The sequence below is a fragment of the Macaca nemestrina genome, chromosome 4, assembly GCF_043159975.1.
Source record: "Macaca nemestrina isolate mMacNem1 chromosome 4, mMacNem.hap1, whole genome shotgun sequence".
NCBI lineage: Eukaryota > Metazoa > Chordata > Mammalia > Primates > Cercopithecidae > Macaca > Macaca nemestrina.
Genome location: NC_092128.1, coordinates 149,260,218 through 149,275,898, shown reverse-complemented (window position 1 = coordinate 149,275,898; position 15,681 = coordinate 149,260,218). Strand labels below are relative to the sequence as shown.

At 47.2% G+C, this 15,681-nt stretch overlaps 1 protein-coding gene across 2 annotated transcripts in view; it reads left to right on the top strand.

The window, feature by feature from the left end:
- The first annotated feature begins 6,592 nt into the window (after positions 1 to 6,592).
- LOC105498124 (eukaryotic translation initiation factor 2 alpha kinase 1) overlaps positions 6,593 to 15,681 on the top strand; it is a 41,992-nt gene continuing 32,903 nt past the window's right edge. The window contains exons 1-2 of one of the 2 annotated variants that reach the window (XM_071095334.1): positions 6,593 to 6,752; positions 12,422 to 12,580. In XM_071095334.1, the coding sequence (XP_070951435.1) occupies positions 6,635 to 6,752; positions 12,422 to 12,580 (277 nt within the window). In that variant the 5' untranslated portion in view covers positions 6,593 to 6,634. The remainder of the gene's footprint in view (positions 6,753 to 12,421; positions 12,581 to 15,681) is intronic. The other variant, XM_071095333.1, reaches the window with a different exon arrangement.

Sequence of the window (15,681 nt, the reverse complement as noted above, 5' to 3'; positions counted from 1 at the left end):
ACCTGTAACCCCAGGACTTTGGGAGGCCAAGGTGGGTGGATCACCTGAGGTCAGGAGTTTGAGACAAGCCTGGCCAACATGGTGAAACCCTGTCTCTACTAAAAATACAAAAATTAGCCAGGCATGGTGGCGGGCGCCTGTGATCTCAGCTACTCAGGAGGCTGAGGCATGAGGATTGCTTGAACCCGGGAGGCAGAGGTTGCAGTGAGCCGAGATCGTGTCATTGCACTCCAGCCTGGGCGACAGAGTGAGACTCCATCTCAAATAAACAAACAAAAAACCAAAAACCTGAGACTGGGTATCTTATAAAGAGAAGAGATTTATTTGGCTCATAGTTCTGCAGACTGTAGAAAAACATGGTGCCAGCATCTGCTTCTGGTGAGACCTCAGGAAGCTACCATTCATGACTGAAGGCAAAGTTGGAGCAGGTATGTCACATGGCCAGAGAAGAAGCAAGGGAGAGAGAAGGGAGGCACTAGACTCCTTTTTATTTTACTTATTTTTAAATTTTATTTATTTATTTATTTAGAGACAGATCTTCCTCTGTGGCCCAGACTGGAATGCAGTGGCTCAATTTCAGCTTACTGCAACCTCTGCCTCCCAGTTTCAAGTGATTCTCCTGCCTCGGCCTCCCACATAGCTGGGATTACAGGCAGGTGCCACCACATCCGGCTAATTTTTGTATTTTTAGTTGAGACGGGGTTTCACCAGGTTGGCCAAACTGGTCTTGAACTCCTGACCTCAGGTGATCCACTCGCCCCGGCCTCCCAAAGTGCTGGGATTATAGGCATGAGCCATGGCACCCAGCCTATTTTTTTTTTTTTTTTTGAGATGGGGTTTCCTTCTGTCATCCAGGCTGAAGTGCAATGGCGCCATCTCTGCTCTCTGGAACCTCCACCTCCTGGGTTCAAGCAGTATCCTGACTCAGCCTCCCGATTAGCTGGGTCTACAGGTGCACACCTGGCTAACTTTTGAATTTTTAGTAGAGACTGGGTTTCTCTGTGTTGGCCGGGCTGGTCTCAAACTCCTTACCTCAAATGATCTGCCTGCTTCGGTTCCCCAAAGTGCTGGGATTACAATCGTGAACCGCCATGTCCGGCCTCAGACTTCTTTTTAAACAACCAGATCCGGCCGGGCGCGGTGGCTCACGCCTGTAGTCCCAGCACTTTGGGCGGCCGAGGCAGGCGGATCACAAGGTCAGGAGATCGAGACCATCCTGGCTAACACGGTGAGACCCTGCCTCTACTAAAAACACAAAAAATTAGCTGGGCGTGGTGGGCGCCTGTAGTCCCAGCTACTCGGGAGGCTGAGGCAGGAGAATGGCGTGAATCCGGGAGGCAGAGCTTGTAGTGATCTGAGATCACGCCACTGCACTCCAGCCTGGGGGACAGACCAAGACTCCCTTTCCAAAAAAAAAAAAAAAAAAAAAAAAATCACCGTCAGATCTGATGTGAACTCACAGAGTGAGAACTCACTTATCACCAAGGGGATGGCGCTAAGCCATTCATGAGGGATCCGCCCCTATGTCCAACACCTCCCACTAGGCCCCACTTCCAACATTGGGGTTCACATTTCTTTTTTTTTTTTTTTTGAGGCGGAGTCTCGCTCTGTCGCCCAGGCTGGAGTGCAGTGGCGCGATCTCGGCTCACTGCAAGCTCCGCCTCCCGGGTTCCCGCCATTCTCCTGCCTCAGCCTCCCGAGTAGCTGGGACTACAGGCGCCGCCACCACGCCCGGCTAATTTTTTTGTATTTTTAGTGGAGACGGGGTTTCATTGTGTTAGCCAGGATGGTCTCGATCTCCTGACCTCGTGATCCGCCCGCCTCGGCCTCCCAAAGTGCTGGGATTACAGGCTTGAGCCACCGCGCCCGGCCTGGGGTTCACATTTCTTTCTTTTCTTTTCTTTCTTTCCTTTTTTTTTTTTTTTCTGAGACGGAGTTTTGCTCAACATTGTTGCTCAGGCTGGAGTGCAGTGGCGCGATCTTGGCTCACTGCAACCTCTGCCTCCCGGATTCAAGCGATTCTCCTGCCTCAGCCTCCTGAGTAGTTGGGATTACAGGCGCCCACTACCACGCCCAGCTAATTTTTGTATTTTTGGTAGCGATGGGATTTCACCATATTGGCCAGTCTGGTCTTGAACTCCTGACCTCAGGTGATCTACCTGCCTTGGCCTCCCAAAGTGCTGGGATTACAGGCGTGAGCCACCGTGCCCAGCCTCTTTTTTTTTTTTTTTTTTTTATTGTAGCATACAAGTGTTAGATACTCACTTGTTTACAATGCCCACTTCCCAATGGGCTGCTCAACTGGAAACAAAGGTATGTATGGGTTAACATTTCATCATGAGACTTGAAGGGGACACAGAGCCAAACTATATCAGAGGAGTACTACAATGGCATTTTGTAGTTGGGGAGGAGGTCAGATTCAACTTCAAATACAACAAGGAAAAGTGAGAATCCGTAGCCAAAGATAAGAGTGTGCTTGTTGGCAGGGGTGGTCAGTGCATGGAAAATTACCACGAGGAGCCCGGGCACGGTGGTTCACGCCTGTAATCCCAGCACTTGGGGAGGCCGAGGCTGGCGGGTCACGAGGTCAGGAGATGGAGACCATCCTGGCTAACACGGTGAAACCCTGTCTCTACTAAAAATACAAAAAGTCAGCCGGGCGTGGTGGTGGGCACCTGTAGTCCCAGCTACTCGGGAGGCTGAGGCAGAAGAATAGCGTGAACCCGGGAGGCGGAGCTTGCAGTGAGCAGAGATCGCGCCACTGCACTCCAGCCTGGGCAACAGAGCCAGACTCAGTTTCAAACAAAACAAACAAAGAAACAAACAAAAAATTACCATGAGGAAAATCAGGGGTTAAGGGGGGATTTCTGGCTAAATCCACCTAATAAGATTCTTGCTGAAAGCAGGCCAGGGTGATGAGACATCACCTGGGGGATGTTAGGGGAGGAGGAACCCAACCAGTTGTAGAGGATGACCAGATATTGAGAATGAGGGATTCAGGCTAAAGCGACTTACTAGGATTCTTGTGAGAATTGGACAATATAGAGATGAACATATGAGCTCCAAAATCAGGGCCTAGTTGAGAAATCAGAGGGGTCTGACTAGAGATAAGTCAAGAAGAGAATCTTCATTAACCATTTGACTTTATTCAAGATTGCTAAATTGCTTGTTAGCAAGGTACGATCGTTTCTCTTTTTTTTTTTTTTTTTTGAGACAGAGTCTCACTCCATCACCCAGGCTGGAGTGCAGTGGCGCGATCTCCACTCACTGCAAGCTCCGCCTCCCGGGTTCACGCCATTCTCCTGCCTCAGCCTCCTGAGTAGCTGGGACTACAGGCGCCCGCCACCACGCCCAGCTGATTTTTTGTATTTTGTAGTAGAGACAGGGTTTCACCGTGTTAGCCAGGGGTGTCTCCATCTCCTGACCTCGTGATCCGCCTGCCTCAGCCTCCCCAAGTGCTGGGATTACAGGCGTGAGCCACTGCGCCTGGCTGATAGTTTATCTTTTTTCATATCCACACCAACACTTGGTATGAGAAAGTTTACATTTGCAAATATATTTTGAAGCGATATTTCATCCTTTAACTTGCATTTACTTGTAGCTAATGAAACTTGTGCAGCTCTTCTATCTTATTGGTCATTTGGGGTTCCTCTTTGGTTAACTGTATGTTTAATATCGCAAGCTGATATGCGGTATTGTATTTCTTAAAAAAAATTAATTTCTGCTGGATGTGGTGGCTCATGCCTGTAATCCCAGCGCTCTGGGAGGTGAGGTGGGCGGATCATGAGGTCAGGGGTTTGAGAGCAGCTATATAGAGTATGTTGCTTTTTTTCTCTATGCCTTCAGTAACACTGGGCATTTCCAGTGATGGTGGAAAATGGTGAGAACCAGATATTGCATATCAACGTTACTATTATTCGTTTTAAATTATAGAGAAGAGGTCTCACTAAATTGTCCAGGCTGGTCTTGAACTCCTGGCCTCAAGCAATCCTCCTGCATCAGCCTCCCAAAGTGCTGGAATTATAGGTGTGAGCCACGGTGCCTGGCCCATGCTAACATTTTTTTTTTTTTTTTTTGAGACGGAGTCTCGCTGTGTCTCCCAGGCTGGAGTGCAGTGGCGTGATCTCGGCTCACTGCAAGCTCCGCCTCTCGGGTTCACGCCATTCTCCCGCCTCAGCCTCCCAAGTAGCTGAGACTACAGGCGCCCGCCACCACGCCCGGCTAGTTTTTTGTATTTTTAGTAGAGACGGGGTTTCACCATGTTAGCCAGGATAGTCTCAATCTCCTGACCTCGTGATCCACCCACCTCGGCCTCCCAAAGTGCTGGGATTACAGGCTTGAGCCACCGTGCCCGGCCCATGCTAACATTTTTAATGCAAGTAAAGTGTGCCACTGTATGAATGTTCGTCGTTAATTGAGCCAATTATCTTGTCTTCTAGTTTTGGCAGTTATAAGCATTGTTTCGATCATTAGCTTTTAAACTATGTATTCTTGCTTGTTTTTAACTTTTTCCTTAGGATAAATTTCTGACAGTTGAATTGTGGAAGAAAAAAAGTATTTTTATTTTTATTTTTATTTTATTTATTTATTTTTGAGATGGAGTCTCACTCTGTCACCCAGGCTAGAGGGCAGTGGTGCAATCTCGGCTCACTGCCAGCTCCACTTCCCAGGTTCATGCCATTCTCCTGCCTCAGCCTCCCGAGTAGCTGGGACTACAGGCGCCCACCACGCCTGGCTAATTTTTTGTATTTTTAGTAGAGACGGGGGTTTCACCATGTTAGCCAGGATGGTCTTGATCTCCTGACCTCGTGATCTGCCCACCTCGGCCTCCCAAAGTGCAGGGATTACAGGTGTGAGCCACCGCGCCTGGCCAGTATTTGTGTTTTTTTTGTTTGTTTTTTTACAGTATTTGTATTTTTAAAGCTGTGAATACATATAGACAAAACACTCTTCAGAAGGGGCATGCTTTTCTGGAACATCAGCAAGGCACGGGAAGGAACATCTCTAATCTCTTTTATTTTGAGACTGAGTCTTGCTTTGTTGCCCAGGCTGGAGTGCAGTGGCTGGATCTCAGCTCACTGCAAGCTCTGCCTCCTGGGTTCAAGCGATTCTCCTGTCTCAGCCTCCCAAGTAACTGGGATTACAGGCATGCACCACCACGCCTGGCTAATTTTTTGTGTTTTGAGTAGAGACGGGGGTTTTACCATGTTGGCCAGGCTGGTTTCGAACTCCTGATCTCAGATGATCCACCTGCTGTGGCCTCTCAAAGTGCTAGGATTACGGAGGTGAACCATCGCGCCTGGCCCAACTCTAATGTTTGGAATCTAATCTATCTGGAGGACTACACCCTTATTTTGTATTTTTCTTTCTTTATTTTCTTTATCTATCTTTACAGTACTTTGAGTTGCTGTTTAAGAGAACTACACCTTTAATTGCCTCTACCAGGCTGAGTGCATCCAAGTATGACTGTCTATGGAAAACAAGTTCAAACAGAATTCTTAAACAATACCACTTTTACACATCGTGCTGTGGTTGAGGTCCAAAATCTGAAAGATTTTTATTTCAACTGTAGCTGATCCATGAAAATTAAGGATAATTTTTTCCTTTTTTTCTCGAGATGGAGTCTTGCTCTGTCACCCAGGCTGGAGTGCAGTGTGCAGTGGCCCGATGTCTGCTCACTGCAACCTCTGTCCCCAGGGTTCAACCGATTCTCCTGTCTCAGCCTCCCAAATAGCTGAGACTACCTGCACGTGCCACCACGTCCAGCTAATTTTTGTATTTTTAGTAGAGACGGGGGTTTCACCATATTGGCCAGGCTGGTCTGGGACTCTTGACCTCAGGTGATCCGCCCACCTTGGTCTGTCGAAGTGCTGGGATTACAGGTGTGAGCCACCGCGCCCGGCTTAGCGTGGATTTTTGAATCTGAGGGTTTCATACCACAGTGGATGGAGTGTGGCCAGGGCGGGGTGTTTTAGTTTGGAAAACTAACCTGCACATGTACCCCCTGAACCTAAAAGTTTTTTTTTTTTAAGGAAAACATTTCAGTTGTAAATTCGAAGAGGAAATTCTGTTAGGTTCAATCACTTTGCATTTTGGAATGCAGTTGGCATCTCCCGTTTCTTTGTGGCATAACGGTTGACCAAAATAGGTTCAGGTCTCATTGAGACAGGTTTTGAAAATGCTTTTTAAAATTTTTTTCCTGGAAAACAAATGACCAAAGTCATTGCTGTACCCGCAAAAGGTAAATATATTTCGATTAGTCTCTGCAGACACCTGATTCTTACACTGACACTCGAGTCTGGGCGTGAGACTTGAGCGCTAAACCCTTCTGGGGTAGCTGGAAGCTAGGCCAGGCTTCACCTGGGCGCCCCTTAAACCCCGCCTCCGGCAGATGAGCCCACTAGACCGCATGCGCAGGGGGTGCGCCCGCGCCGGACTCGCCCAACTCTTCCAATCCGAAAAGGGCGGAGTCTGTTACAGGCCCCGCCCCCTAGTTAAGGTGTGCGCGTGGCTGGGGCTGGTCTTCCGCCTGGTGAGGGGCTACTTCCGGGTCGGACGGCGCTAGGTGCAGCAGCCGAGTGTGGTAGTGCTTGGCTGGCCGGCGGGCTGGGCTGCGGCCCGCGCGCGCTCGGCGATGCAGGGGGGCAACTCTGGGGTCCGCAAGCGCGAAGAGGAGGGCGACGGGGAGGGGGCTGTGGCAGCGCCGCCGGCCATCGACTTTCCCGCCGAGAGCTCGGACCTCAAATATGACGGTGAGGGATCGGATTGCGGTGTCGCCGCTCTGCTCTCTCTGTCCACCCGCGTTTGCGGGCGGTATAGGCAGCCCTGAGGTTTGCCTGAAGACCCGGGTGAATTCGGCTGCCTCCAGGGTTGAACCGGGGGACCAGCCGCGCAGTGCTGGGGGGCGGCGGGCGGGCCGTCGGGGTAAGGTAAATATTGTTTGAAAAGGACGTCTGCTTCTCGCTCCTTTGTTTACATTTCTGTTCCTTGGTTTCCTCTCTGGGGACTGAGGCCATCGGACGGCTGGGGGCATCCCTGAGGTCACCGTCCTGCCCCCAAGCCCTGGGTTTTGTCATTGGTTGAGAACGATCTTCTTTCGTTGCAGCGAGAATTTGCAAACTGTAAGCTGAATAGTTTGGGTTAAGAGTTGTAATTTGTAACTTTTCTTGTCTTTTGCTTAATTGGAAGGAGAACTAAAGATTTCTCATAGTGAGGCAGCGTGGAAATAAATAAACGTCTTTGGTTTAAAGAATAAAAAGGCCCCAATTTTTTTTTTGGAGACAGTCTTGCTCTGTCACCCAGGCTGGAGTGCAGTGGCACAATCATAGCTCATTGCAGCCTCCAACTCCTGGGCTCAAGTGATCCTCCAGCTTCAGCCTCCCGAGTAGCTGGGACCACAGGTGCACACCACCATGCCCGACTAATTTTTAAATTTTTTTTTTTTTGCAGAGATGGGGTCTTGCTGTGTTCCCCAGGCTGGTCTCGAAAGCCTGGCCTCAAGCGATGCTCCCGCCTCGGCCTCCCAAAGTGCTGGGATTATAGATGTGAGCCCCCACTCTCAGCCCCCAAGTTTTCTTGAGGCCTTTGATTACTGGGAGATATGGGGTAGCTAAGTTACTTAGCATAGAGTAAGAGATGCTTAACATTGACTCTAGGTAAAAGTGTCCACTATTTTGATGAAAGTGAAATACAGTCTTTAGTTGCTGCCAGGTGTTTTAGCAATATTAAATATTAAATTGTGCTATTGCAAGACTCCGTCTCAAAAAAAAAAAAAAAATAAATAAATTGTGCTATTAAGAATGAATACATTGGCCGAGTGGGGTCACGCCTGTAATCCCAGCACTTTGGGAGCCTGAGGTGGGCGGATCACCCGAGGTCAGGAGTTCAACACCAGCCTGGTCAACCCCCTCTCTACTAAAAATATAAAAATTAGCTGGGCGTGGTAGCGGGCGCCTGTAATCCCAGCTACTTTTGAGGCTAAGGCAGGAGAATCGCTTGCTTGAACCCAGGAGGCGGTGGTTGTAGTGAGCCGAGATCGCACCACTGCACTCCAGCCTGGGAGACAGGAAACTCCGTCTCAAAAAAAAAAAAAAAAAAGAATACATTGATTCAGGGATTTTTTTTTTTTTCTCTTTTTTATGGAATGCTTCAGGAATTTGTGTTTCATTCTTGTGCGGAAGCTGTGTTAATCTTCTCTGCGCCATTCCAGTTTTTAGTATATGTGCTGAAGTTTTTTTTTTTTTTTTTTTTTTTTTTTTTTTTTTTTTTTTTTTTTTTTTGAGACGGAGTCTCGCTCTGTCGCCCAGGCTGGAGTGCAGTGGCCGGGTCTCAGCTCACTGCAAGCTCCGCCTCCCGGGTTCACGCCATTCTCCTGCCTCAGCCTCCGGAGTAGCTGGGACTACAGGCGCCCGCCACCTTGCCCGGCTAGTTTTTTGTATTTTTAGTAGAGACGGGGTTTCACCATGTTAGCCAGGATGGTCTTGATCTCCTGACCTTGTGATCCGCCCGTCTCGGCCTCCCAAAGTGCTGGGATTACAGGCTTGAGCCACCGCGCCCGGCCTGAAGTTTTTAACTATATGGTAATTCCAACAGAATGACTGCAGAGAATACACATTGATTTGAAGCATGAAACAAAAAAAAATGTGTTGCAATTGAGTTAAAGGTACAAATTGTTTCTGTAAGAGAAAGCATATGAGAAAAAATAAAGATGCAAACTGAGTTGAAATGGTTTTGATTCAGATGGAATAAATACAAGGAAATGTTGTTGCATTTTTATCCTTAATACTACCTGTAATTTTTTTTTTTTTTTCTTAAAGAGATGGGGTTGTCTGGGAGATTGCAGTGAGCTGAGATCGTGCCATTGCACTGCAGCCTGGGTGACAGAGTGAGACTCTGTCTAAAAAAAAAAAAAAGATGGGGTCTTCTTTTGTTGCCCAGTCTGGTCTCAAACTCCTGGGCTCAGCGGATCCTCCTGCCTCAGCCTCCCGAAGTGCTAGGATAGGCGTGAGCCACTGTGCCCAGCCAAGCCTATAATTTTTGACCATAAAGAGAAACAAAAGCAGAGTGTGGTAGTAATTCCAGTAGGCTATTAACAGAAGAAAATTTTAAAAACTATTTTTTAATGGACAAACAACTTTTCTCCCACATATAAGGTGGTATATTATAGCCCAATAATATAGAAAGTGTTATGTCATGGGAAAAGTCCCAGCTGTAAACATGCAAGTGTCTTTTCTGTAACATTGTGATAAGGGTTTCTGCACACTAAAGATTATTCTTGAAGGGAGTGATCTTAGATAAGCTTTTAAAATTTTTCTTTTCCTGGGTTACCGATAATACTGTTGTGTTGACATATGGCCTTTTCTTCCAAAGAGGCCCAGAATGTCCAGCCAGAGTTTATGTTTTTTGGTTTTTTTTGTTTTTTTTTTTTGAGATGAAGTCTCACTGTGTCGCCCAGGCTGGAGTGCAATGGCGCGATCTTGCCTCACTGAAACCTCTGCCCTTCCAGGTTTAAGCAGTTCTCTGCCTCAGCCCCCAGAGTAGCTGGAATTACAGATGCCTGTCACCACACCCAGTTAATTTTTTGTATTTTTAGTAGAGACGGAGTTTCACCATCTTGGCCAGGCCGGTCTTGAACTCCTCACCTTGTGATTCACCTGCCTCGACCTCCCAAAGTGCCAGGATTACAGGCGTGAGCCACCGTGCCTGCCCTTTTTTTTTTTTTTTTTTTTTTTTGAGACTGAGTCTTACACCATTGCCCGGGCTGGAGTGCAATGGCTTGATCTTGGCTCACTGCAGTCTCCACCTCCTGGGTTCAAGCCACTCTCCTGCCTCAGCCTCCTGAGTAGCTGGGATTAGAGGCGCCCGCCACCACTCCTGGCTAATTTTTTGTAGTTTTTAGTAGAGACGGGGTTTCACTGTGTTGGCCAGGCTGGTCTTGAACTCCTGACCTCGTGATCCGCCTGCCTCAGCCTCCGAAATTGCTGGGATTACAGGTGTGAGCCGCTGCGTCCAGCCCACAGTTTATGTTTTTAAACTTATTTTAGAGGCAGAATCTCACTGTGTCACCCAGTGCAGTGGTATAATCACAGCTTAATGCACCCTTGTTTTCCCAGGCTCAAGCTATCTTCCTGCCTCAGCCTCCTGAGTAGCTGGGTCTACAGGTGCGTGCTACCATGCCCAGTGAATTTTTTGTAGTTTTTTTTTGTAGGGACAGGGTCTCAGTATGTTACCCAGGCTGGTTTTGAACTCCTGGGCTCAAGCAGTCCTCATGCCTTGCCCTCTCAAAGTGCTGGGATTACAGGTGTGAGCCCCCGCACCAGGCCCATTTCTTTTTTTTTTTTTTTTTTAGACGGAGTCTCGCTCTGTCGCCCAGGCTGGAGTGCAGTGGCCAGATCTCAGCTCACTGCAAGCTCCGCCTCCCGGGTTTACGCCATTCTCCTGCCTCAGCCTCCCAAGTAGCTGGGACTACAGGCACCCGCCACCTCGCCCGGCTAGTTTTTTTGTATTTTTTAGTAGAGATGGGGTTTCACCGTGTTAGCCAGGATGGTCTCGATCTCCTGACCTAGTGATCCACCTGTCTCGGCCTCCCAAAGTGCTGGGATTACAGGCTTGAGCCACCGCGCCCGGCCCATTTTTTTCCTTTTTATTTTTGCATGTATTTATTTTTAATTTTAGAACAGTAGAATTCATCTGATCGTTTTTCACTCGATGTAAAAATGAATAGGTAAATAATTTCTGGCAGGCAGTCTGCATGATTTGAAGAAGTCACTCTGCCGGCTAATGGCAGAGTCAGAAAATTCAAAACCTAAATGTAACTTTAACATTTTTGGCAATTTATTTGTTTATTTATAGAATGAAATGGAGTTTGGCTCTGCCACCCAGGTTGGAGTGCAGTGGCGCCGTCTCTGCTCACTGCAACCTCCGCCTCCTGGGTTCAAGCGATTCTCCTGCCTCAGCCTCCTGAGTAGCTGGGATCACAGGTGCACACCATCACGCCCAGCTAATTTTTGTATTTTTAGTAGAGACGGGGTTTCACTATGTTGGCGAGGCTGGCCCCAAGCTCCTGACCTCAGGTGATCCGCTTGCCTCGGTCTCTCTAAGTACTGGAATTACAGATGTGAGCCACCACACCTGGCTGGTTTTTTTTTTTTTTTTTTGAGACAGAGTTTCACTTTGTTGCCCAGGCTGGAGTGCAATGGCACGATCTCAACTCACCCCAACCTCCACCCGCCTCCCGGGTTCAAGTGATTCTCCTGCCTCAGCCTCCCGAGTAGCTGGGATTACAGGCATGCGCCACCACGCCTGGCTAATTTTGTATTTTTCGTAGAGACAGGGTTTCTTCATGTTGCCCAGGCTGGTCTCGAACTCCTGACCTTAGGTGATCTGCCTGCCTCAGCCTCTGAAAGTGCTGGAATTACAGGCATGTGCTACTGCGCCCAACTATTTTTTTTAAACCTGTTTAGTAATGTCTTAAGCAGTAAGTGAGAACTTATGACCTTCAGCCTTAGTGCCAACTCGTCTGTCTGTATGGTCTCATACGGCGCAAAGAGGATGGGGTTGGGAGTCAGTCTGATCTGCCTGGTTCACTGGTTCCTCAGCCGCTCTGAGATCAGTGTTTTCATCTGTAAAATGGGAATGAACACGAACACTTACATTATATTATTTTTTGAGCACTGAAGGAGATTGTGCATGTACATAAGTAGCACTGCTCAACAAGAACAGTTTCTATTTTTCCTATCTTTCCCTCTCTCATCTGCCCAACTTCTTTTTTTTTTTTTTTTTTTTTGAGATGGAGTTAAACTCTTGTTGCCCAGGCTGTAATGCAATGGCGCGATCTGGGCTCACCACAACCTCTGTCTCCCAGGTTCAAGAGATTTTCCTGCCTCAGCCTCCCTAGCAGCTGGGATTACAGGCACCCGCCACCACACCTGGCTAATTTTGTATTTTTAGTAGAGACCGAGTTTTACCATGTTGGTCAGGCTGGTCTCAAACTCCTGACTTCAGGTGATCCACCGGCCTTGGCCTCCCAAAGTGCTGGGATTATAGGCGTGAACCACTGTGCCTGGCCGTCTTCTGCCTAACTAATTTCTTTATGCCTGTGTCTTGGCTGTCTTCTCAAAGGAAGGAATCCATTCTAGTCCCACTTCCTTGCGTATTGATTTATTTCTACTGTTGGACACATCAGAAAACTGTTTCTCCTCTGTCTCATGGCATCTTTCTGCTGATCCTCCAGCTTCCAGGATTCAATTCCAAACTCACTTCCAGAAAGCCTTTCTTGATAAACCCAACTCAGCATAACTATTCTTTCGGTTTTTATCTGCTTACATTTAAATAGTTTGTGTTTCATTAATTAGAATACTGTTTTGTCATTTTGAGACAGGTTTACCATTAACTTAAAAATATTTTCCTTTTTAATTTTTAGAATCTGATGTTCCTGCAGAACTCCAGGTGTTAAAAGAACCCCTACAACAGCCAACCTTCCCTTTTGCAGTTGCAAACCAACTCTTGCTTGTTTCTTTGTTGGAGCACTTGAGCCATGTGCATGAACCAAACCCACTTCGTTCAAGACAGGTGTTTAAGTGTAAGTAAGAATAAATTAATCTTGCTTGATAAAGCTTGTAAAGGCTGGGATCTGTGGTTCATGCCTGTTATCCTAGAACTTTGGGAGGCCGAGGTGGGTGGATCACCTGAGGTCAGGAGATCGAGATCAGCCTGGCCAACATGGCGAAACCCCCTCTCTACTCAAAATATGGAAATTAGCCAGGTGTTGTGGCAGGTGCCTGTAACTCCAGCTACTTGGGAGGCTGAGGCAAGAGAATCACTTGAATGGGGGAGGTGAAGATTGCAGTGAGCCAACACAGTACCACTGCACTCCCGTCTGGGCAACACAGTGAGACTCTGTCTCAAAAATAAATAAATAAATAAATAAATAAATAAATAAATAAATAAAATAAATAAAGCTTGTAAAAATACTGTGTTGCTGTTCTCACTTACTTGTGGGAGGTAAAAATTAAAACAGTTTTTAATTTTTTTTTTTTTTTTTTTTTTTTTTTGAGACGGAGTCTCACTCTGTAGCCCAGGCTGGAGTGCAGTGGCCAGATCTCAGCTCACTGCAAGCTCCGCCTCCCGGGTTCACGCCATTCTCCGGCCTCAGCCTCCCAAGTAGCTGGGACTACAGGCGCCTGCCACCTCGCCCGGCTAGTTTTTTGTATTTCTTAGTAGAGACGGGGTTTCACCGTGTTAGCCAGGATGGTCTCGATCTCCTGACCTCGTGATCCGCCCGTCTCGGCCTCCCAAAGTGCTGGGATTACAGGCTTGAGCCACCGCGCCCGGCCAAAACAGTTTTTAATTAATGGAGATAGAGTAGAATGATGGTTACCAGAGGCTGGGAGGATAGTGGAGGATGGTTAATGGGTATAACAATATAGTTAGAATAAATCGAATCTAGTATTTGGTAGCACAACAGGGTGACTACAGTCAGCAATAATTTATTGTACATTTAAAAATAACAAAAAGACGGCCGGGCGCAGTGGCTCATGCCTGTAATCCCACCACTTTGGGAGGCCAAGGCGGTGGGATCACTTGAAGTCAGGAGTTTGAGACCAGCCTGACCAACATGGTGAAAGCCCGTCTCACTAAAAAAATGCAAAAGTAGGCCAGGCCAGGTTGCTCATGGCTGTAATCCCAGCACTTTGGGAGGCCAAGGTAGACAGATCACGAGGTCAGGAGATTGAGACCATCCTGGTGAGCACGGTGAAACCCCGTCTCTACTGAAAATACAAAAAAAAATTAGCCAGGCATGGTGGCAGGCGCCTGTAGTCCCAGCTTCTAAGGAGGCTGAGGCAGGAGAATGGCGTTAATCTGGGAGGCGGCAGAGCTTGCAGTGAGCGGAGATCACGCCACTGCACTCCAGCCTGGGTGACAGAGCGAGACTCTGTCTCAAAAATAAAAAAAAAAAATGCAAAAGTAGCCAGTAGCCAGACATCATGGCGCACAGCTGTAATCTCAGCTATTTGGGAGGCTGAGGCAGGAGAATTGTTTGAACCCAGGAGGTGGAGGTTGCGGTGAGCTGAGATCATGCCACTGCACTCCAGCCTGGGCAACAAGAGCAAAACTCCATCTCAAAAAAAAAAAAAAAAAGAATGGGCCAGGCATGGTGGCTCATACCTATAATCCCAGCACTTTGGGAGACTGAGGCGGGTGGATCATGAGGTCAAGAAATCGAGACCATCCTGGCCACCAAGGTGTAACCTTGTCTCTACTAAAAATACAAAAATTAGCTGGGCGTGGTGGTGGGCACCTGTAATCCCAGCTATTCAGGAGGCTGAGGCTGGAAAATCGCTTGAACCTGGGAGGCGGAGGTTGCAGTGAGCCGAGATCATGCCATTGCACTCCAGCCTGGTGACAGAGCGAGACTGTCTCAAAAAATAAAAATAATGAAGAGTATAATTGGATTGTTTGTAACACAAAGAAGGGATAAATGCTTTAGATGATGGATACCCCATTTATCCTGATGTAATTATTACACATTACATGCCTGTATCAAAATATCTCATGTACCCCCATAAATATATACACCTACTATGTACTCACAAAAATTAAAAATACAAAATAAAGTATGTTGTTTAATGCCAGGAGTCTGGAAAGCATCTGGTATACAAAAACTGGAGGAAATAAATATTAATGGTTTCCCCACTTCAATTCAGCTTACATTTTCCTTTGAGTAATTCCTTATGAATGTATTAACTGTGGATCCCATAATTGCATAAAATTGGATAAATGAAAGATAGTTCTTTTGTATCTATACTATGATAATGCACAAGTTTTTTTTTTTTTCCTCGAAATGGAGTCTTACTCTGTCACCCAGGCTGGAGTGCATTGGTGTGATCTCTGCTCACTGCAACCTCCACCTCCCAGGTTCAAGCGATTCTCCTGCCTCAGCCTCCCAAATAGCTGGGATTACAGGCGCGTGTCACCAAGTCAGGGTAATTTTTGTATTTTTAATAGAGATAGGGTTTCACCATGTTGTTCAGGCTGGTCTCGAACTCCTGACCTGATGATCTGCCTGCCTTGGCCTCCCAGAGTGCTGGGATTACAGGTGTGAGCCACCACCTGGCCCCTTTTTTTTTTTTTTTTTTAAGATGAAGTTTTGCTTTTGTCCGGGCTGGAGTGTGCAGTGGCGCCATCTCCGCTCACTGCAACCTCTGCCTCCTGGGTTCAAGCGATTCTCCTGCCTCAGTCTCCTGAGTAGCTGGGATTACAGGCACCCACCACTACGCCTGGCTAATTTTTTGTAATTTTTTGTATTTTTAGTAGAGACGGGTTTCACCATGTTGGCCAGGCTGGTCTCGAACTTTTGACCTCAGGTGATCCACCCACCCCTTCCTCCCAAAGTGCTGGGATTAGAGGCCTGAACCAGCATGCCCAACTAATTCATACAATTTTTGAAGCTCCGTTATGGTGAGCAGGTAAAAGAAAATCACATAAAACTCATTGTGAACCAATTCTCGACCAGAGAACTGGAACCAACTGCACATTGTGTGGTTGAAAATGTTTATTTTTATACCTGCTGTAGGGTACTTATATGAGAAACTTGAGCACAAAAGTGAGTAGAATCGTAGATAATGATGTTCATGGTTCAGTTTATTGACTGAGACCATTGTGGCTTCTTTAATAGTTCTG